This window comes from Macaca mulatta, chromosome 18 (genome assembly GCF_049350105.2).
Source record: "Macaca mulatta isolate MMU2019108-1 chromosome 18, T2T-MMU8v2.0, whole genome shotgun sequence".
Lineage (NCBI taxonomy): Eukaryota > Metazoa > Chordata > Mammalia > Primates > Cercopithecidae > Macaca > Macaca mulatta.
In genome coordinates, this window is record NC_133423.1 from 80,695,417 (window position 1) to 80,717,033 (window position 21,617).

At 46.3% G+C, this 21,617-nt stretch overlaps 1 protein-coding gene and 1 pseudogene across 5 annotated transcripts in view; one reads left to right on the forward strand and one right to left on the reverse strand.

Annotated features, from left to right (window-relative positions):
• Positions 1-21,617, forward strand: part of RAB31 (RAB31, member RAS oncogene family) — a 151,208-nt gene that overhangs the window by 19,045 nt on the left and 110,546 nt on the right. For 2 of the 5 annotated variants that reach the window (XM_077974641.1, XM_077974643.1), the window contains exon 2: positions 3,734-3,893. In XM_077974641.1, the coding sequence (XP_077830767.1) occupies positions 3,777-3,893 (117 nt within the window). In that variant the 5' untranslated portion in view covers positions 3,734-3,776. 5 annotated transcript variants of the gene reach the window in all.
• LOC114673850 (large ribosomal subunit protein uL15-like) lies at positions 7,657-9,560 on the reverse strand (annotated as a pseudogene).

The following is a 21,617-nucleotide window of genomic DNA, read 5'->3' on the forward strand; positions in this document are numbered from 1 at the left end:
CATGGTCCTCCCACCTCGGTGTCCTGAGTAGCTGGGACCACAGATCCTCCAGCACGCTTGGCTAATTTTTAAATTTTTTGTGGAGACAGTGTGTTCTCGCTATGTTGTCCAGGCTAGTCTCGAACTCCTGGCCTCAAGGGATCCTTTTGCCTTGGCCTCCCAAAGTTCTGGGATTATAGGCATGAACCACTGTGTCCGGCCTGAGAAGCATGTTAATTGTGTATAATTAAGCCATTTTAAAGTGTTCAAGGGTGTTTGAAAACAGTTCTCTCAAATATTAAAAATATGTCTTGTTTCTATTTTTAATAAACAAAACCTTTCTGTGAAGAAAGTCTTTGCTAAGATCAGTTTTTCCTCTTACCCCAGCTTTACTGAAGTATAGTTAACAAGTAAAAATTGAATGTCCACTTTTAAGGGGTGCAATATAATGCTTTGATTGTATACATTGTGAAATGATAACCACAGTTAAGCTAACTAACACATTCATTATCTCACATAGTTATCTTTTTTTGTGGTAAGAATACTTTGAGATCTACTTTCTTAGCAAATAGATCAGTCTTTTTAAAAGTTGTTTTTAATGACTAGACTTAATGTGTACTTGTAAAGAATAAAAAGGGTACATATAGGTATAAAATGAAAAGTAAAAAAGACCACCTTTCTCTACTAATGTCTTCTATTTCTTGTGTATTTTTTGAGTTATGGTCTATGCATATGCAAACATTAATGTAAACCTTGAGAATTATTCCTTGGCACCATGTATAGAGCAATCTCATTTATTTTAAAAGTCACATAGTGTTCTGTCACAACAGTATATCATGATTTACTTAACTAGTGCCCAAATGATAAATGTTGAGGTAGTTTTCATTTTTTGGCTTTACAAATAATTCTGCAATAAAAATCTTTGTACTTGAATCTTAATGTACGTGAATGAAATGTATTTGTGGGATTTTCTAGAAATAGAACATTGGGTCAGAGAACAGGAGATTGATATCTAAAAAGATATTGCAAAATTAACCTCAAATATTGCATCAATTTACACTCCCTTTAAATGTTTGATGACATGATTTTCTACACCCTTACAACACAGAATATAACCTAATTTTTTGTTTGTTTGTTTGTTTGTTTTGAGACAGGGGCTCATTCCATCACCCAGGCTGGAGTGCAGTGGTGCAATCTCAGCTCGCTACAACCTCTACCTCCCAGATTCTAGTGATTCTCATGCCCCAGCCTACCGAGTAGCTGGGATTACAGGCGTTTGCCACCACACCTGGCTAATTTTTGCATTTTTAGTAGAGATGGGGTTTCACCTTGTTGGCCAGGCTGGTCTCGAACTCCTGGCCTTACGTGATCCACCCGCCTTGGCCTCCCTCAGTGCTGGGATTACAGGCGTGAGCCGCCCCACCTGGCCATGAATATAATCAAATTTTTTATTTTTGCTAATATTATAGATTAAAAATGGTAATCTATTCTAATTTGCATTTCTTTATCATGACAATGGATATTTTAAAAATTTGTTTATTGACTGACTATATTTTTCTGTTATCTGCCTCTTTACGTCATTTACCCATTTTCAGTTGGGTTGTTTTTGTTACTGATTTGTGGAGAAATCTTTGTATATTAAGAAACTAAACTCTTTGTTATTTGTATTGCATATGTTTTTCCTCAGTTTGTTGTTTCGTGTTTCACTTTGTTTACTGTCTTTTAGAAAAACATACTGATATTTAGAAATCTTCATTTAGTTAACTATGTCAGTCTTTTGTGATTTTGATGTGTTATGTCTTGCTTAGAAAAATCCTTCTCCACTCTAATATTATAAAAGTATTTAGTGGCTGGGCACGATGGCTCATGTCTGTAATCCCAGCACTTTGGGAGGCTGAGGTGGGCGGATCACAAGGTCGGGAGATTGAGACCATCCTGGCTAACACGGAGAAACCCCGTCTCTACTAAAAATACAAAAAACTAGCCGGGCGAGGCGGCGGGCGCCTGTAGTCCCAGCTACTCGGGAGGCTGAGGCAGGAGAATGGCGTGAACCCGGGAGGCGGAGCTTGCAGTGAGCTGAGATCCGGCCACTGCACTCCAGCCTGGGCGACAGAGCGAGACTCCGTCTCAAAAAAAAAAAAAAAAAAAAAGTATTTAGCTATATTTTGTACTAGTACTTTCATATTTTCTTTTTTACATTTTAAATTATTTGAGCACTTGGATTTTGGGATAAAGAACCATCTAGGGATTTAGTCTCCCCTCCCCCCTACTGTAAATGCCTAGTTGGTTGTTTTAATACCATGTATTTATTAATTCATGATGATTATGGACTGGTCTGACATGTTATCTTTGTCATAAATGAAATTTCCATGTGTATGTGGGTCTGTTTTTGGACTCTATGTTCTATTAAAAATTTAATTTCTGAATTTAAGAAAAATCAGAGCCAGTTGCACCTGAATTATGAATTTACCCCTGGTTGTTTTTTAACTCTTCTCTTGACGTACTTCTCACACACTGCATTCTGTTGCATAAAAGGAATAACATGGTGTTGAATGACAGATCTAAAGATGGACATTTGTGTGGTAAATATGTGGTAGATTCTGGGTGATTTTTCATATGCTTCATATAAAAAATGATTGTACGTAAAATATCTCTTTTGGAAGGAACATAATCTGAGCCATTCAGATACACCAAAATCTAGCTCTTCTCTACAGTATCGCTGTGGGTGTAGCTAAAAGACGAGATTTTAAGTTTAAAAACAACTTCTGCATGTTATTTGGAAATTTTTTTTACTAATTTCTCACCCAGCCCAAAACTTAATGGGCAAATTTAAAATATGCATTTACTGTCTTAGCATTTTTTTTTTCTTTTTCAAAATAACTTTTATTTTGAGATAGTTGAAGACTCACAAGAAGTTGCAAAAATAGTATAGAGAGTTCTATGTATCCTTCACCCAGCTCCCCGCAATGACGGTATCTTACACAACCAGATCAAAACCAGGAAAACAATGTGGGCACAATTCTATTAATTCAAATACAGCCCTCAGTAGCATTTCACTAGTTTTCATATGCACTTGTTTCTTTTCTTTTTGTCCAACTAACCTTCAGAAAACTACCATTTGTTGAGGTTTGGTGTTGGTATCAAAAAAGAACATCCACAATGATCAGAAAAAGGACATTAAAATATTCCTCCTCTTTCCAACTACTGATCTGTGTGAGGCAGTATTTTCTTCATATATTATTATTATTATTATTATTTTGAGACAGAGTCTCACTCTGTCACCCAGGCTGGAGTGCGATGTCTTAGCATTTTACAAAGTTTGAGGCAGACTTTTTTTTGAGTCAGAGTCTCACTCTGTCACCCTGGCTGGAGTGCAGTGGTGTGCTCTCAGCTCACTGCAGCCTCTGCCTTCCGGGTTCAAGTGATTGTCCTGCCTCAGCCTCCTGAGTAGCTGGGATTACGGGCGTGTGCCACCACCCCGGCTGATTTTTGTATTTTTAGTAGAGATGCCATGTTGGCCAGGCTGGTCTCGAACTCCTGGCCTCAAGTGATCTGCCCGCCTCAGCTCCCAAAGTGCTGGGATTACAGGCATGAGCCACCATGCCTGGCCTGAATTTGCTTTTTCATCTATGATAATAAGCTCCTCCCCCAAACAGATGGGAATTGAACTCAGACAAGTTTTAATTTGCACCCATTTGCAAAGGTAGGTTTGCATTTTTCATTCACTTTCCCTTTTATATATTTATGTGTGCAGAGGACAAAATGCAGAAGACACAAAGGATGAAGAGCGAGAAACAATGCCCTGGTTCCATCTCCCTCAGCTCTGCCATTCCTCTTCCCAGGAGCACCGGTCACTTGTAATGCCCTCAGAGCTCTTGGGTTCATCCAGCATGGGCTCCGCCCTGCCTGTGCAGGTACCAGACCATCTGCATCCAGGGGGACGTGGAGCCACACGCATGCAGGCAACAAGGAGAGGGCCTGTCACTGACTGAGGCTGGGCCCCTGGGGCAGGGGTTTCATCAGAGCCCTAGGTCTGCTCTGTCTCCAGAGAAACCTCCCCAGTGGCAGAGGCCCAAGTCCTGCACCCACTGCAGCAGGGCAGGGCTGCAGCCAGGTGAGCAGAGGGCAGAATCCTCCCCCGGAATACATTAGACCCAGTGGTGACATTAGTTCACGCTCAGTGCTCTGTTCACAATCTCTGGTCCTCACAACGGCCCTGTTAGCGGCTTAGGTGCGGGCATGCAGTGAGAAGGTGGGTGCTGGAACTTGTACCCAGGCTTGTCTGACACCAGAGCCCATGCTCTCCACCACAGCCATGTCTCTAACCTCCCCCTAGTGCTTGGTGCGACTGCAAGGACTTTCTTTTCCCTTCTCCCCTTAACTGTCATGATAAAGTGACAACATCTCAGGCAAATTTAAAAATTCCCTGAAGGAATCAGCTGGTTGGCGCTGAACTTTGCAGGGTGCCTTGAACACTGTGGGCTGGAGTCTGAATGAATGCATTGCTTTCCTCATGCAACAGTATTGTTTGAGCCACCGTAAACCCACAAGAGTTTTGCTGGGTGCTGAGTTTCTGCGAGTTTTCATCATCTGTGCTAATGCTCCTCTTGCTGAGCATGATAACCTGGAGCATGGCCTGTATTGAATTCCACTTGGTGGCTGCTGCAGGACTGAAACTTGAGGGTAGGTTAAGGGAAGCAATGGGGATGAGCTGAGCTTTCACCGGGTGGCACCTGGCTCTGGATGCTGATGTGTTTGGATCAGCGGTAGAAAACAAGCCAATAGAATGATGGGTTAGACAGTTTCCACTGCACACAGCACTTGGGCGTTGTCCATGCTGTAAATCTTTATTTTTTCCACTTTGGTGTGAGTGGGATCACTTCCATTGGAGCTAATCCAGAAATTGCCAAGTCAGTGGGAATTGTGAGTCTACAAGTTAGGAATAAATTGAGCTTAACATGCAATGTATTGGAAATGATCCTAGATCCTGGATCCTTCCTCTTCCCAAACAGTGAGCTGTGAGGGAGTCACTCCTCCCACCAGGTTAGAACCATATGATGTGTGCAGATGTGGCATATATGGTGTATGCTCTGAGGGACAAACCCTTGCCTATCCTCCATGGATGCACATTAGGAAGGCTTTGATAGGACACTAATGTCTTGACTCTATCACAATAATTGAATCATTATTAGTATCCACAGGCATTCGGTATCCACAGGCATTCTGGAAGCCCAGGTTCTCCTTCATTCTGCTTAGTAGCTTGGCCTAGAATTCTCATTCCTATTCTCTGCCTGGAGACCCAGCCCAAACTCCAAGCTTCATTCCATTTTCCTGGGCCCTGGTTCCCTCCAGGATTCGGTCCACAGGTGGGTGTGGACAAGACTGCTGGGACCACGGCCTTGGTTCCCTGCTCTGTTGATGAGGTTCTTGGGCTCAGACACCATCTGCAACCCTTCTGCAACCAGCCTCTCCATTGTCTGCAAACCCTTGCCCATCCTTCCCTCAGAGACCTTGTACCCTTGTTTTCTAGTGATCCTTGAAATTTGAGGCAATAGCTCTTAGAAAGAAGAGACTAGAAAAAAATAGGAGGCATAGTTACTGGGGAGGGAGGGCTTGGTTGGTAAAAATAGGTGAATTTTGCTGGCATGGGTCAAATTCCTCCTAACTGAAAAGAGGGGAGTATCTATTAATACAAATGCAAAGAGGGGAGAAAATGTGTTCTGTTATATGGGAGAGGTGTGCCCCATAGTCGGGAACCTGTGCCCAGTTATGTGAGATGGAAGCTGGGGGGCAGGGTGGCGGGGAGGAGGGAGGGAGGGGGGGAGGAAGAAGGGAGGGAGGAAGAAGGGAGGGAGGGAGGGAGGGAAGGAAGGAAGGAAGGGAGGGAGGGAGGGAGGAAGGAAGGAAAGCAGGCAGGCAGGCTAAACTAAGGTCATACACTCAGGTCCTCAGGTACATAAGAGCTAGTATCTATCGCACTCTAAATACTGACACTGGACGAACTCCTTCCCTGCGCTGTCACAGCCCTGTGAGGTGTTGCTCTTCCTGTCACTATTGTGCGATTGAGATGGAAGCCTGGAGAAGTTAAGTACTTGCTCAGGGCCCCGCAGCCAGTAAGTGGCAGGACCTGTGCTTACCTCCTGGCCCATGGACTCTAGCGATTGTGCTGTGAAGCCACCACGCCCGCTGCCTTTCCTGAACAGGGACAGGATGCGTTACATATCTAACTAGGAGAACATGGGCTAAAACTCGTGAGTTTAAGTTGTGAGTGAGCTAAGGGTGAGCCGAGAGGATGATTGTGGCCGGTTTTGTTTACTGGAGTGTGGGTGTCCTGAACAAGGAAGGGGGAGTCCTTGTCCCTGAGGCACTGTTTAACCTGGAGGGTGGTTCCCAGTGCTGGGGGCTCTGGTGTGGTGCTGGATGTCATGCGACTGCTTTGGCGACATTTGAAAAATGGCTGAGGAGCTTCGAGTATGGGACTTTTGAATTCTTTGTCATAGGAGGTGTTTAAACAGAGCTGAGTGGCCACTTCACAGGGGCATGGATACGAAGGCGCTTTCTAAAGCCCAGCATAGCATTTTACACGGGGACATTTTGATCAGTGGTGGAGGGAGACGGCAGGCATGGTCCTGGGCTGAGATGTCTGCCAAGCACCTGCCAGGAGCCACCCAACAGGAAGCATCCCTGGCAGGCTTTTTTTTTTTTTTTTTTTTTTTTTTTAGATTCAGGAGATGCATGTGCAGGTTTATTACATGGGCATATTGTATAATGCTGAGCTTTGGGCTTCTAATGTTACTGTTGCCCAAGTAGTGAACATAGTACCTCATAGTACCTGATAGGTAGTTTTTCAACCCTTGCTGTCCTCCCTCCCTCCCGCATTTTGGAATCCCCAGTGTTTATTGTTCCCATCTTTGTGTCCGAATGTACCCAAGGTTTCGCTCCCACTTGTAAGTAAGAACATGTGGTATTTAGTTTTCTGTTCCTGCATTAATTCACTTATGATAATGACCTCCAGCTCCATCCATGTTGCAAAGGACATGATCCTTTTTATGGCTGCATAGTATTCCATGGTGTATATGCATCGCATTTTCTTTATCCAGTCCACTGTTGATGGGCACCTGAGCTGACTGTGTGTCTTTGTAATTTCAAGCAGTCTTTTAATGTTTAGCTAGAAAAGTCATTGCTTTGTCTTTCCCGTGTAAACCTCTTAGAAGATCTAGGCTACTGAACATTGAAATGAAATGTTGAAGGTGTTTTGAAGCATTCTTTCTTTTAGGGTAGGCTTCAACCTCATACGTTTGTTCAAATTTGTTGAAAAGAATAGTTCAAAATAGTCTGGCCTTTTATGTAAGTTTAAGTCTAAGTGTTTGAAATCGGAGAGCCAGATGAGGAGTTGGACCTAAGGTCTGTTTCTAACGCTGGCTCCACAGGGCTCAGACCTTCACAAGGTGGGGCACGGTTGGGGACAGGTGGGAAATGTGGCGAGCGACTTGAAGACGTGTACCTGGCAGCTGGGGAGGCTCTCTGCAGGCGTGGAGGGGTGAATTGTCAGTGAAGGTGAGGAACAGCAGAAAGGAGAGGCAGGCAGGGTGCAGAAAGGACCCCAGATAGGATGGACAAAGCGGGGCTCGAGGGGCCACCCCTGTGGGGAAGCAGTGGGGCGGGGAAGGACTCGAGTCTCTGGCACCTCAGCACTGTGTGCCAGATGAGAGACAAGTTGTATGTGGCTTTATTCTCTCCATATCCATTTCTTTTTGTTTTGTTTTGTTTTTACAAAGTATTTAGCATTTAATGAACCTCCTTCCATGTGGCTTCAAGCCACCAGGACACAGGCCCCCCCCAGCATTCTTAATCTTCTCCTCAGCTCATCAGAATTGGGCCTTCACGATGACAGCCTGCTTTGGGAGCTTTGCCTTTCCCAGAACTTTATCGTAGCCTAGTTGTACCATAGCAGTGATGGGAGGAGCCTTTTGGTGGTGGTGGTGGTGGTGGTGGTGGTGGTGGTGGTGGTGGTGGTGGTGTTGGTGGTGGTGGTGGTGGTGGTGGTGGTGTTGTTGGTGGTGTTGGTGGTGTTGGTGGTGGTGTTGGTGGTGTTGGTGGTGGTGGTGGTGGTGTTGGTGGTGGTGGTGGTGGTGGTGGTGGTGTTGGTGGTGGTGGTGTTGGTGGTGGTGTTGGTGGTGGTGTTGGTGGTGTTGGTGGTGTTGGTGGTGGTGGTGGTGGTGGTGTTGGTGTTGGTGGTGGTGGTGGTGGTGTTGGTGGTGGTGTTGGTGGTGGTGGTGTTGGTGGTGGTGGTGTTGGTGGTGGTGGTGGTGGTGTTGGTGGTGGTGGTGGTGTTGGTGGTGGTGGTGGTGGTGGTGGTGGTGGTGTTGGTGTTGGTGGTGGTGGTGGTGTTGGTGTTGGTGGTGGTGGTGGTGGTGTTGGTGGTGTTGGTGTTGGTGTTGGTGGTGGTGTTGGTGGTGGTGGTGGTGGTGGTGGTGGTGGTGTTGGTGTTGGTGTTGGTGGTGGTGGTGGTGGTGGTGGTGGTGGTGTTGGTGGTGGTGGTGTTGGTGGTGGTGGTGTTTTTTTTTTTTGAGATGGAGTCTCTTTCTGTCACCCAGGCTGGAGTGCAGTGGCGCAATCTCGGCTCACTGCAACCTCTGCCTCCCGGGTTCAAGTGATTCTCATGTCTCAGCCTCTCAAGCAGCTGGGATTATAGGCGCCTGCCACCATGCCTGCCTAATTTTTGTGTTTTTAGTAGAGACAGGGTTTCACCATGTTGGCCAGGCTGTCTGGAACTCCTGACCTCAAGTGGTCCGCCTGCCTCTGCCTCCCAAAGTGTAGGGATTATAGGCGTGAGCCCCCGCACCCGGCCCTCCGTCTTGCTTTTAGCAGCATTCACCTGTGTCTGCTCGCTGGCCAGAGTCCACAGCTTGTCAAAGTTGACAGTTGGGCTGAAGCTCTGTTTCCTCTTCAAGTGGTAATGCCTCACACCTACTTTCCCACATAACCTGGGTGACATTTGTCAAAGCTGATCCTGTGGCGATGCACACCACCAGCATTACCACAGCCTCCACGCTGCTTCCGCACTTGGTGACGTGGCTGTGGCTGTGGCTGTGGCTCGCGTGGCCCTGAAGTTTCCGGCTTTTCCTCAGTCTGGATGGCATGCCAGACGAAAGAGAAAGGTTTCTACAAAGTCTCTTAAGGTATTGAGCACCTATTTCTTCTTTTAAAAATGGGTAAGCTGAGCACCGTTGTGCATGCCCGTAATCCCAGCTACTCGGGAGGCTGAGGTGGGAGGGATCGCTTAAACTCAGGAGTTCAAGATCAGCTTGGGCAAAGGGCAATTTTTCTTTCATTATCATTTTGATGTAGAAAATCAGTAACATCTTCTTTGCCAATATGAAAGCGTGTTTTTCTTTAAGCAGAGTCTTGCTGTCAGCCAGGTTGGAGTGCCACGGTGAGGTCATAGCTTACTGCAGTCTTGAACTCCTGAGCACAAGGGATCCTCCTGCCTCATCCTCCTGAGTATGTGGGACAACAGACATGCACCACCACGCCTGGCTAATTTTTAAAATTTTTGCAGAGATGGGGTCTCACTAGGTTGCCCCAGCTGGTCTGGAACTCCTGGGCTCACACAACCCTCCTGCCTCAGCCTCCTGAGTAGCTGGGATCACAGGTACACACCACCATGCCTGGCTAATTTTTTATTAAAAAAATTTTTTTAGAAGGTCTTTCTAGGTTGCCCAGACTGGTCTTGAACTACTTGCCTCAAGTGATCCTCTCCCCTCAGCTTCCCAAAGTGATGGGATTACAGATGTGAGCCACCATGCCTAGCCTGAAAACATTTCCTTTTGATTCTAGCATTTAGATCCTAAACCTAAAACTGTTGCCCTAGAATTGCACTGCCCACTTTTGCTGCTAATCTCATTCCCTGTCCAGACCTTTGAGGACCAGAGTTGGCTGGGCCTCCCTCCCAGATGATGCTCAGGGTGCTGGATGCTGGAGCGCAGGGACTTTCTCTGGTGACTGTGGGGAAGTCCCTGCCCTCCTACCTCCCTTTTTTTCATTTGTTGATTGGCAGAGCTGAGATTTCCCAGCGTATGTGAATTTGGTTTTGTTCATTTGTAAACCCCTTGACGACTCCGTACATCAAAATAATGGCATTCCTCTTGGGAGTATTTTGTGATTATTTCCTCACTGTGTAATATCACATCAAATATCCAAAGTCAATTCAGCAAATGTTTATTAATAATAAGATTTGCCGAAAGCAATAGAAGTCTTAAGTGAGTTATGCCTACAGTTTCTAAAAAGCCTTCAGATTGTGGTGGTAAAACAACTTGCTTTGTAAATTTTGTGTAATTTGTATTAGAAGATGCTAATTTATTTTAAAAGCACAGGACTCTTCTGTGGTAAATTTCCAAGTCTGCCCCTGTCATTGGAAAAGCTTTTGGTGTGAGTGTTCTCGGATGTAATTGGGTGGTGGGGCAAGGACTCCTTGTTTTTGTTTTCAAATATGTATTATCTCTTTCAAATAGCTATTAAAATTTATTACATATTTACACTTATAAATGTTTTATGTACCAATTTTAAAAATGGATCAATAGATTTCTGTGTCTAGCAGAGAATCGGTTAATGAGTTTTGAATAGTGTGCCAAGGTGACTCAGCTTTATGACTTTCCATGGATGACAGATTCTGCCCCTGCGACAAGGTCAAGCCCATAAAAATTCCAATCGGATACCATAAAAAGGACAGTTTCGTATGTCAGTTTAATTCTATCGCAGTCTCTTCTGTCAGCATAGATGGCGATTCCATCTGTTTCAGTTTAAGATTCACTCCAACCATGCCTCTGTAGTAGGTGACACACACACACACGTGCACACACACCCACCCACACCCACACAGTTTCTTTATGTAACATACATGATGTAAATATGTAATATAAATATATTGTTATATAGAATATAAATATATTTACATTGTAGTAGAGGCTGAGTCAGTGATATAATAGAGCATCTGCAATTCAATATTTAGAGTATAAAGCTGTTTTTCCTTTGTGAAACTATTTGTTTTCCATACACTGCTTGGTGTTGGGTGGGGAAATAATGTAGTTACTTATCTGCTACACTAATGAGCAGATGACTGTCCTCCTCTCCTGCGGCTCTTCTGCAGAAATGAGTCGCCACAGTGAATTGCTTGTGTTTATTATTCTGGTCATGGGTTAGCACCAGGTGTCACAGTGAATCAATCTTGGATTGGTAATAGGTTGTCACGAAGGCAGAAAATTGCAGGCTAGAGAAAATTGTCCTATGCCCATTATATAATCTCAAGTAATGATGGTTGGTTATGCATGGAGGGGCTGAAACAGTCCATAGCATAAGGAAACCAAGCAGGGGTCTCTAAATAGGTCAGAGGGTTCTAACAGATACCCCACCCCCTTCTGCTTCTTTGAAAAGCTCTTGTTACTGAATGGTCATAAAGAGAGTTTTGTCTGCCTCCCACGCTAACCAACAAGACAGGCTTACCAACAACGTGGTTCTGGCAGGCAGCCAGCCGGCCGGCATTTCAATGATACTTGCTGCTGTGGCAACCCCACGGGCCTTTCATGGGTGAGCGTGGACTCAGCAGCTGAAGGCCAACTGCAACGTGGAAGGCAGCAGTGCCAGCACAGTCTTGGTTCCAATGACTTAATGACGCCTGGGCCACTGCAAGACCAGCGTGGCAGACAGACCCCCTGGCGAGGAGCTACATGTGGGGTGGGTGGTGGGATATTGTGAAATGTATATTTGGTCTTCACCCCTGTTTCCCAAAACCCTTAGAATCTCTGGAGTGAAGACTATTTTTTGCCTGCTCGTGATTGACTGATAGCTGGCGGGTCCCCAGGTTGGCAGCTTTAGGATGGGGCTGGACACAGGAAAGACCAAGGCAAGATGGGAGGGTTGGGACTTTTAGCCCCACCACCAACCTCCAGGGAAGGGACTTCCAGGGAGGGGAAGGGGCTGAAGGTTGAGTTGATCCCTAGTGGCCACTGGTTTAATCAGGCATGCCTATATCATGAAGTTTCCATACAAACCCAAAAGGGTGAGTTCGGAGAGCTTCTGGATAGCTGAACATGTGGAAGCTCCTGGAGGGTGGCGCAGGGGCGCACTGGGGAGGGCATGGAAGTCCACATCCCTTCCCACAAGCCTTGCCCTACAAGTCTCTTCATCTGCATCCTGTGTAACATCCTTTATAATAAACTGGTGAACGTCAGTAAGTGTTTCCCGGGGTTCTGTGAGCCACTCTAGCAAATTAACCAAATCTGAGAAAGGGGTCACGGGGACCCTGATTTGCAGCCAATCAGTCAGAAGCACAGGACACTTTCCTCCTTGTGCTGGGCCTCTGGAGTGGGAGAAGGCCTCCTTGGAGGACTCAGCCTCCCACTGTGGGATCTAACATTATCTCCGGGCAGGTAGCTTCACAATTGAGTTGAACTAGAGGAGACTCGGCTGGTGTCCGCTGAAGAATCAATGGCTTGCTTGGTGTGCGGGGAAAACCTCCTGTACATTTGGTCACAGAAGCATTTTGTGTTGTGAGAATAGAGTAGGAGAGAAAACATTTTGTTTTTCTACTCAGGTGGCATGTTCCAAATAAAAACATTGGAAAGAATATGAGTTTAAAGAGACGGATTGTAATGCATGATCTAGTGGCATACTATATAAATAAATCTCGTAAATTTGGATTTCACTGCCTTAGAATTTGTAAGAATTCAGCCGGGTGCAGTGGCTCACACCCATAATCCCAGCACTTTGGGAGACTGAAGCGGGCAGATCACAAGGTCAGGAGATGGAGACCATCCTGGCTAACATGGTGAAACTCCGTCTCTACTAAAAATTAAAAAAAAAAAAAAATTAGCTGGGTGTGGTGGTGGGCACCTGTAGTCCTGGCTACTTGGGAGGCTGAGGCAGGAGAATGGCGTGAACCTGGGAGGCGGAGCTTGCAGTGAGCCGAGATCGAGCCACTGCACTCCAACCTGGGCGATAAAGTGAGACTCCGTCTCAAAAAAAAAAAAAAAGAATTAGTACGAATTCAGACTCAGGGTCCAGGATGAATTTACTGCTTGAGAAGATGTAATGTGCTACAAGAAAAAAAAAAGTAAATCAAACAAACTATCCAGATGATCTCAGCCTGTGGAGAGTAAAGCACAGGTTTTTAAGTTTCTTAGATACACCGCATTGATGAGGATACAGGCTAAGCTGCTGAAACAGGAGATCGCAGAGTATAGTGACTTCAGCTTTTTCAGTCCTCTTGGTGTCTGGTTCAGGGCTCGTTTGGTGGCTTGTGGGGTCATCACATTGTATACTCTTCTGTCCTGTGTGCCAGCACCTGGTCACATGGCCACCCCTGACTGCAAGGAAGATGGGAAAATGTCATTGTAAGCTGGGTAACCAAGGGCCCAGCTAAAACTCAGGGTTCTTTTTCTAATAGTTGAAAGGGAGAGTGAGTATCACAGAGCCCCAGCAATTTCTCTCCTAAGCATCTTTTATTTTCCAATGAGGACACTGCCAGGCCAGTTGTGTCTTCCTTGACTAGAGCTTTGATCTGCAAACTTGCAGCTGATTGTTACCTTAGACCCTGGGGTGACGAGAGGAGCTCCATGATTCTAGTTAGACCAGCCTAACGGATGAATTGTGACTCCTCACTTGCTGTTTGTGTGGCCTTCAGTTGCGCTGTTGAGACTCTCTGACATTCCGATTCACTGGTAATGATAACTGTCTCACAAAGTCATTGTAACAAGTATTGTGAGAACATCCAGGATAATGCCAGTCATATGGTAAGTTTTCAGTAAAAGTTCATTTGTTCCTTCTTCTCTAGAATGAATCATAGAAACCATCTACTTACCTAACGTTTCCAGTGAAACAAGCTAGTTTGCTCAGAACCTGATGTAATTTGCATTATTGCATCAGGATGACCTCTCTTTACAGTAAAGTTATTTATGCTTCTCCAAAGGCAAAATTTAAAATTATTTTGACTGGGTGTGGTGGCTCATGCCTGTAATCCCCGCACTTTGGGAGGCTGAGGACGGTGGATCACTTGAGGTCAGGAGTTCAAGACCCGCCTGGTAACATGGTGAAACCCTGTCTCTACTAAAAATGCAAAAATTAGCTGGGCGTGGTGGCGCACACCTGTAATCCCAGCTACTCAGGAGGCTGAGGCAAGAGAATTGCTTGAACCCGGAAGGTGGAGGTTGCAGCGAGCCGAGATTGCACCACTGCACTCCAGCCTGGGTGACAGAGTGAGACTCCATCTCAAAAAAAAAAAAAAAAAAGCTGTTGGTGGGTTAATGTTACCCAGAAGCAGGTCATACTATGCTCACACGTCTTCTGTCCACATCATACCAATGCTAGAATAAAGGGGGCAAACAGAAAAACAGGTTTTCTTGGGAAATGATGTATGGAAGTTGCTGCACAGGGGTCTCTAACGGCAGAGGTGCCTCCAGGGGGCTTTGATATGGTCAGCAGTAGCAGCGCACACCGCAGTGCCTTCCTTGCTTGTAGTAAGTGGCCTCTGGGTTCTTAAAGCAAGACCCTATTGTGTAAGATGCTGGACTTGGGGAAACCCCTGGCAGGGGCTGCATTGAGGCTGGCGGCTCCTGCGGGGGCACTGCGTGCTGCATAGTGTAAGAGGTAGCCGCTCTAGGCCCACCACGGTGGCTCACGCCTCTGATCCCAGCACTTTGGAAGGCCGAGGTGGGCGGATCACTTGAGGTCAGGTGTTCGAGATCAGTCCAGCCAACATGGTGAAACCCCATCTCCACTAAAAACACAAAAATTAGCCAGGTGTGGTGGTGGGTGCCTGTAATCCCAGCTACTTGGGAGGCTGAGGCAGGAGAATCGCTTGAACCTGGGGGGCAGAGGTTGCAGTGAGCCGAGATAACGCCACTGCACTCCAGCCTGGGCAACAGAGTAAAACTCCATCTCAAAAAAAAAAAAAAAAAAAAAAGAGGCAACTGCTCTGGATGCCCCGGATTGTGGCGAACTTCAGAATTGGGTGTTGGTGTGTCGGTGCTAAGTGACCAAGACAAAACCACTGTGGATGTATCACAAGGGCTGGAGTCACAGAGTCAGAGCTGATGGGGCTTTGCTGCCAGCCGTGCACCATCTGTCCAGTGGGAAGTCCTTTCTGTGCTGGGAGGAAGGCGCCGGTAGGACCCCTTGTCCTGCGCCAGTGCCAGCCTCTCTCAGCCCGTGTGCAGCACGTACATGTCCACGGCACCCCTCAGCTGGATCTCAGAGCTGTGGGCAGGGGTGGAGGCTACTGCTAGGCCATCCTGCTGCTCCAGCAGCCCCCTCAGGGACACTTGACTTTTCCCGTGAACCCAGGCCTGCCATCCAGGGTGGAGATTTCATTTGGAAATGCTCGCCTCACTTCCTGTGCGGTTCCTCTGTCTCTTTTATGAGCGGGACATACCCCTCATCCACTGCCTCATCCAGGTTTCCTGGTGTGGCAGCGTCCCCAGGGACCCAGAGCGAGCCAGGGAAAGTGAGTCAGTGGCTTCCCAAAGTGGCTGCCTGGCCTGTGGTGTCACAGGGCTGCTGCTCTCTGCCCTTTGTCCTGTCTCACGGTGTCCCCAGCCCTCCCAGCACAGGCCGCTGAGAAGACAGAGTTGAGTTGACTGTCACTGTGGTCTCCGGGAAGACCACTAGGCAAAGCGCTGGCAGGTCTCTGAGTGGGAAGGCAAGGTCAGACTGGGTTGAGAATTGCAGCTTTGACTGAAGGCGGTCTTTCAAAGCAGGCTCTTGGTGAGGATTGGGTAAGAATCGCGATATTGCAGCGCAGAGTTGGTGGAAACAGCAAGCAAGGGTTTCGAGAACTTCAAAGACTCCTGGGGCAAACTTCTGCTGCTTCCTACTGCAGAGTAGATGGGCCTTCAGGGAAGTTGCTGGCAGGAACAGTCCTCCCATTTGTCTGGGTGGATGGTCCGGAAGAGCAAAGACATGCTAATGAGACAGAGGAATAGCAAGTCCCGTTCATGCAGACAGGAAGGGACCTCAGTTCTCAGCGCCAGCCTGAGTGTGGGGGCTGCTTGGCTCGGCCTGTTTCCCCGCTAGGGACGTTCTATGCGTTTTCTTCTTCGTGGCTTTTTGTTTTCTAATAAAAGATGTTTCTATTCATAAATGTTGTAGATGAGGATAATGTCCATTTATTTTATTTTGGAGGGGCGGGGATGGGGAAGGCTGAGGAAGGGGGCTGTCTGATTGCTGGCTCATGCCCAATTACAGTTTATTTCCTCCCTGAGTGCCCTGTTTGATGTGGGAAGGAAAGGGAATGAAATCCTTCTCTTTTACGCCTGAGCAGTGCAGACAGCCTTCTCCGGACAGTTTGGCTTGACCTGTTGAGAGTGCTTTCTCCCTGGCGAGAAGGAACAGGAAAGCTCACGGCAGCGAGTGGCACAGGGGTGGAGCCACAACGTGGCTCTTTCTCCTTCTCCTTTTCCTTCTTCTTCTTTTTCTAAAAAATCCAGTCCACTAAAGCACGAATGTGTTTCAGAGTCGCAAGTGAAGTATAGCAGGACTTTAAAAAACCAAAGCTGTCTTTCAACGTGTTGATATTCTCGGACTGTAGCAAACACAGTTTGGACTTGTCCATTTAGAAAGCGGTGTCAACAGGCTCTGAAATGCCATTGTACCAAGGGAAATGAGGACATGTGGCAAAGCTTTAAGAATTCAGCCCCTAGACTTACTTTTGATTGATTGAAAAAGTTGTGCTTGAAATAATTTATTTTCTTGAGTTTTTTGATTTTTATTTCTTCAGTTCTATCTGGTCACCTTACCTGTGTGGGCATGACCAGCACCTGAGGAAGAATGATTAACAGATGTACAAATAACTTAAATGTACTTGAAAGCTATAAAGCAATATGTGTTACTGAAAATAAACAGATAGTGTAATACCTGGATTATAAACATCTCCATCACTTGAAAATAAAGTATTGCCTTAATTCAAATAATAATACCTCAATGTTTACATAGTGCCTATCTGAAAAGTATTTAAAGTTACTGTTATTTTCTAGATTTCCTGGTGGGTTGATTCACTGGAGCGCTAGTTGGTTAGGGAGGTAGCACCCGAGCTGCCACCCTGTCACAACTCCCAGATGGACATGGAGTTGGGTGCTGGGTGGGTTTGGGAAATCTTCTGGGTCCGGCCCTCCCGGATATGCTTCCTGTCCTGGGGCTTCAGGGGATCTGCGTTCTCAGGCCACATGCAAAACCAGTTGTTAGTCATCCCTGACACACTCTGAGTCACCAGCACCCTCTGGGAAGCCACAGGGAGACCTTGGCTGAAGCCACCGCAGCACCATGTTTCGCCATCTTGCAGCCAAGTCTGTTTATTTGGCATCTCCAGGACCTCACTCTTTTGAGTGTTGGTCTCAGTTTGCAGACAGATGTAACTGTGGACTCCCGGGTGCGGTCTGTGCCTGTTGGGAAGGTGGTGCTCAAATACTCGTACATTCATAATAGCCAAAAGGTGGAAGCAGCCCAAATGCCTGTGATGAATGGATGAGCAAATTGTGATATATACATACAATGAAAAACTATTCAGCTATAAAAAGGAATAAAATACCGATACATGCTACAATGTGGATGAACCTTGAAAACATTATACTGAATGAAAGAAACCAGACACAAAAGGTCACATATGGTGTGATTCCATTCATAGGGCTTGTGCAGAGGAAGTTGGTACATGGAGACTAAGTAGATTTGTGATTGCCAGGGGTGGAGAAGGGGCAATGGGGAATAACCGCTTAATGAACATGGAGTGATTTAGGGTGAAGAAAGTGTTTTGGGGTTAAATAAGGGTGTGGATGTGCTCAGCGGCACTGAGGTGTTCACTTTGAAATGGTTAATTTTATGCTATGTGAATTGCAGCACATACAAAAATTGATATGGTTTAAATGTGCGTAATTAGTTCCTAGCAGGAAGAGGGTTTAGATCAACAGTATTAAATATTTTCCTACTGAAAACACACGGCACATATAACACCTACAGTCAGCGGCATCCACACAGGAGACACACTCCCAGGAGCTCCCAGGATTATGCACGATTTACGTGAGTTTCCTGAATGCCACTTCATCAGCTTTGTTACGTTAACGCTGATTAATTACAAGTTACTCGTGGCGTATCTTGCAGAAGCAGGGTGAGGGGATTAGGTGATGGTCATTCTAACTTTTGATAATTTTGAGGGACAGCAGTGTAGAGAGAAAATACTAGTGTAAAAAGTTACATTTATCTGGGTGCAGTGGCTCAAGCCTGTAATCTCAGCACCTTGGGAGGCTGAAGCAGGAGGATCGCTTGAGCACAGGAGTTCGAGACCAGCCTGGACAACACTGAAACCCTCTCTACCCACTACCCCAAAATAATAATAATAAGTAGCCAGGTATGGTGGCATGCGCCTGTAGTCCCAGCTACTCGGGTGGCTGAGGTGGGAGGATTGCTTGAGCCCAGAAAGTTGAGGCTACAGTAAGCCATGATTGCACCACTGCACTCCAGCCTTCGTGACAGAGCGAGACCCTGTTTCAAAAACAAAAAAGCTATATTTATATAGAGAAGCCTAAAGAATACAAAATGTGTACCCTAATTCCTCTGCTTAGATCACATCTGTTGACATTTAAAAATAAATATAAGGAGGCCAGATGTGGTGGCTCATGCCTGTAATCCCAGCACTTTGGGAGGTCGAGACGGGTGGATCACAAGGTCAGGAGTTCGAGACCAGCCTGACCAATATGATGAAACCTGGTCTCTAATAAAAACACAAAAATTAGCCGAGTGTGTAATCCCAGCTACTCGGGAGGCTGAGGCAGGAGAATCACTTGAACCCGGGAGGTGGAGGTTGCAGCGAGCCAAGTTTGTGCCACTGCACTCCAGCCTGGGTGACAGAGTGAGACTCTGTCTCAATAATAATAATAATAAATATAAGAAATATATTGTGTAGAATTACAAGATTCACATAGTGTAGAAAGGTACAGACTGGAGAGTGAAGGCTTCTCAACTTAGTACAGTTGCTGTTAATACGTTCTCGTGATTTCTGTTTGTTTTCTTCAAAGAACCATTTTATGGTTATGTGCATATGCTTACACAATTAAAAATAATAGAGGTGTCATTACAGATTTGCATATGGCTTTTTCACTTGATACACCTTGAAGCCTTTTCTATACGTATCAGCATCTAAGGATATACTTTATTCATTTAAGTGGCTGCAGCATCACGGTAATAATCAGCACTTATTGAACCTTTGCTGTGCGCCAGCACTGTTCTAAGTGCTATGGACACGTCATTGTCGTTAATCTTCACCACAGCCCTGTAAGGGAGGCGCCACCATTGCCCCATTTTATGGAACGGAGGGAACGGAGGGAGCAGAAGTGCAGGGACATCCAGGAAGATATTTAAATTTCGTGTGTCTGATTCCAGAGCCCAGGCTCTCACCAACACAAAATTCTACTCCTCTACACAGTTAGTTTGTGGGAGGGCTGGGATTTATTGTGATTTATCGTTTACACAGCTTCTGCGTTTTGCGGTTTTCTGGTTCAGTGCCCTAAGGTGCGTGTGCCCTATGTTTCACATTTCAGCCTCCCAGGGGCTCTACCCTAGTGGGTTTTCTGGATTTTGTCTTCCTTAAATTAGAAAAGGAAAGGAAGAACCAAGGAGACCAAAACAGTTATGATTGAGGTTTGCAGAACTGTTCCCATGAATGGCTGCTAGCTCTTGATACATTAGTCCAGAGCACAGAAAATCTATACTTTTGATAGCTTGGACTGGACACAACAGTGAGTCTTTCTAGACTGTTCTGTCCGGTAGGGGAGAAGAGTCCTCGTTGTTCCTCTGGGATGCAACATAAGAGAGCAGCACAGAGGCTTTATGGGTGACCCTGCCACGAGTGAACAGGTCCCAGCATGAAAGCCGGACAAGAAAGTTGAGCTTGTGACCTCCGTCCATTGGGTCCTTCTGTTCATTCTTTCTTTTCTTCTCACTGTGTCATTGTATCTCCCTGAACTCAGCTCCAGAATGAAACGTAGCTGTAACCCCGGCTAACAAACAGGCTTCCCTTGAACAGGCCGCAAGGTGCACAGGGTGAGTCTATGTCGTGACTCTGTGGAGGCGTGGGCAGCGAGATGGTTGTCTACCGGGATCTGTGTTCTGGCTTTTGTGAAGAAGGGAAGAAATGGGAAACACGCTGATGCCAGCCTTGCTGCGACTGGTTGGCGGGAGTGTAAACAACTAGCTGGTTTGGATCTAGGATCAAGATGAAGCGTGATGGAAAACCCGGGCTGCCTTTATCCTTAGGTCAGCAAAATGGCAGGATGCTGCTGTCTGCGTCCCGGCTGACCCTGGTGTTCCTGACCGCTGCCAATACAGTTTGCCATTTAGATCCATTTAGCAGAAAAGGACATTCGTGTAGAAGGATCCCGCCTTGTGAAAATGCAGGCTTGGCATGCACTGGGGCCCTGGGAAGCCATTCTTATGAATCTTTTTCTGGGGGAGAGGTGCCGGCAGTTGCATGCAAAACTGGGCACTGCTGTGGCAGATTGGCCAGCGCATTCTTACGTGTGGCGGACACTGTGGAAAGGCTCCTTTGTGCCAGTTTGGATAAGACTGGGTGGGAAACCAGTGTTTGAAATTAGGTGCTGAGGTCGTAGAGTCAGATCACAGCAGAGCAGAAGTTTAAGCTCTGAGTTCGGAGAAGGTCTGCGATATTTTCCCTGACCTCTGAAGTTGTCCAAACCACTAAGTGAAGAAACATACTTCCTTTGGTTCATCTGACCACATTATCATCTGCAAACTTTTGGCCTTGTTGCCTCAATCGAACTGCAATCTTCCTGCCTGCTTGAGAGAGAACTGGGTGTCGGGGGAGCAGGGGCAATGTATTGTTGCTCCCCAGGGTCAAAATGTGAAACCAGACCAAAGGGTCCAGATGGAAACCAGAATGATGATTTCACTCCTGGAACGAGGCGTCATCTTTCCTAGCACATGTATTTTTCCTTCATGCCTCTTTTCTTTTTTCCTTTTTTAGTTTTAGTCTTTTTGAGACAAGGCCTCGCATTGTCACCCTGCCTGGAGCATAGCTCACTGCAGCCTTGAACTTCTGGACTCAAGCAGTCCTCCTGCCTCATGCTCCCGAGTAGCTGGGACTATAGGCAAGCACCACCATGCCCGTCTAATTTATTTATTTTTTATTTTTTGTAGCGATGAGGTCTTGCCATGTTGCCCAGGCTGGCCTTGAATTCCTGGGCCTAAGTGATCCTCCTGCCTCAGCCCTGCAAGTTCATTTCTCTTTTAAAATAAAGTCAGTCAGTTGTAAAGTTAGAATGTAAAAACAAACACTTTCTGATGGATTAGAGGATGCACACAGCTTTCTGTAACTGAAATTCTGAGTGCATGTGCAACAGTGCCTTTAAACAATGACCTTGGCCCGCGGTGCACATTTGATACACTGAGCGTAACAGTGGCTGAATGAGTGCTCCTGGTGCTTTGGCTGGAGGCAGGACTTGGATGTTGGCAAGGCCCTGACATCGGGCCACAGTGATCTTTCCCAGCCTCTGCATGTCCACGTTTTTCTAGGTGGGAGACATCATTCTTTTGATGTATTGCTCTCCAACCGCAATGGTAGAGCAGCACGTGATTAAGTT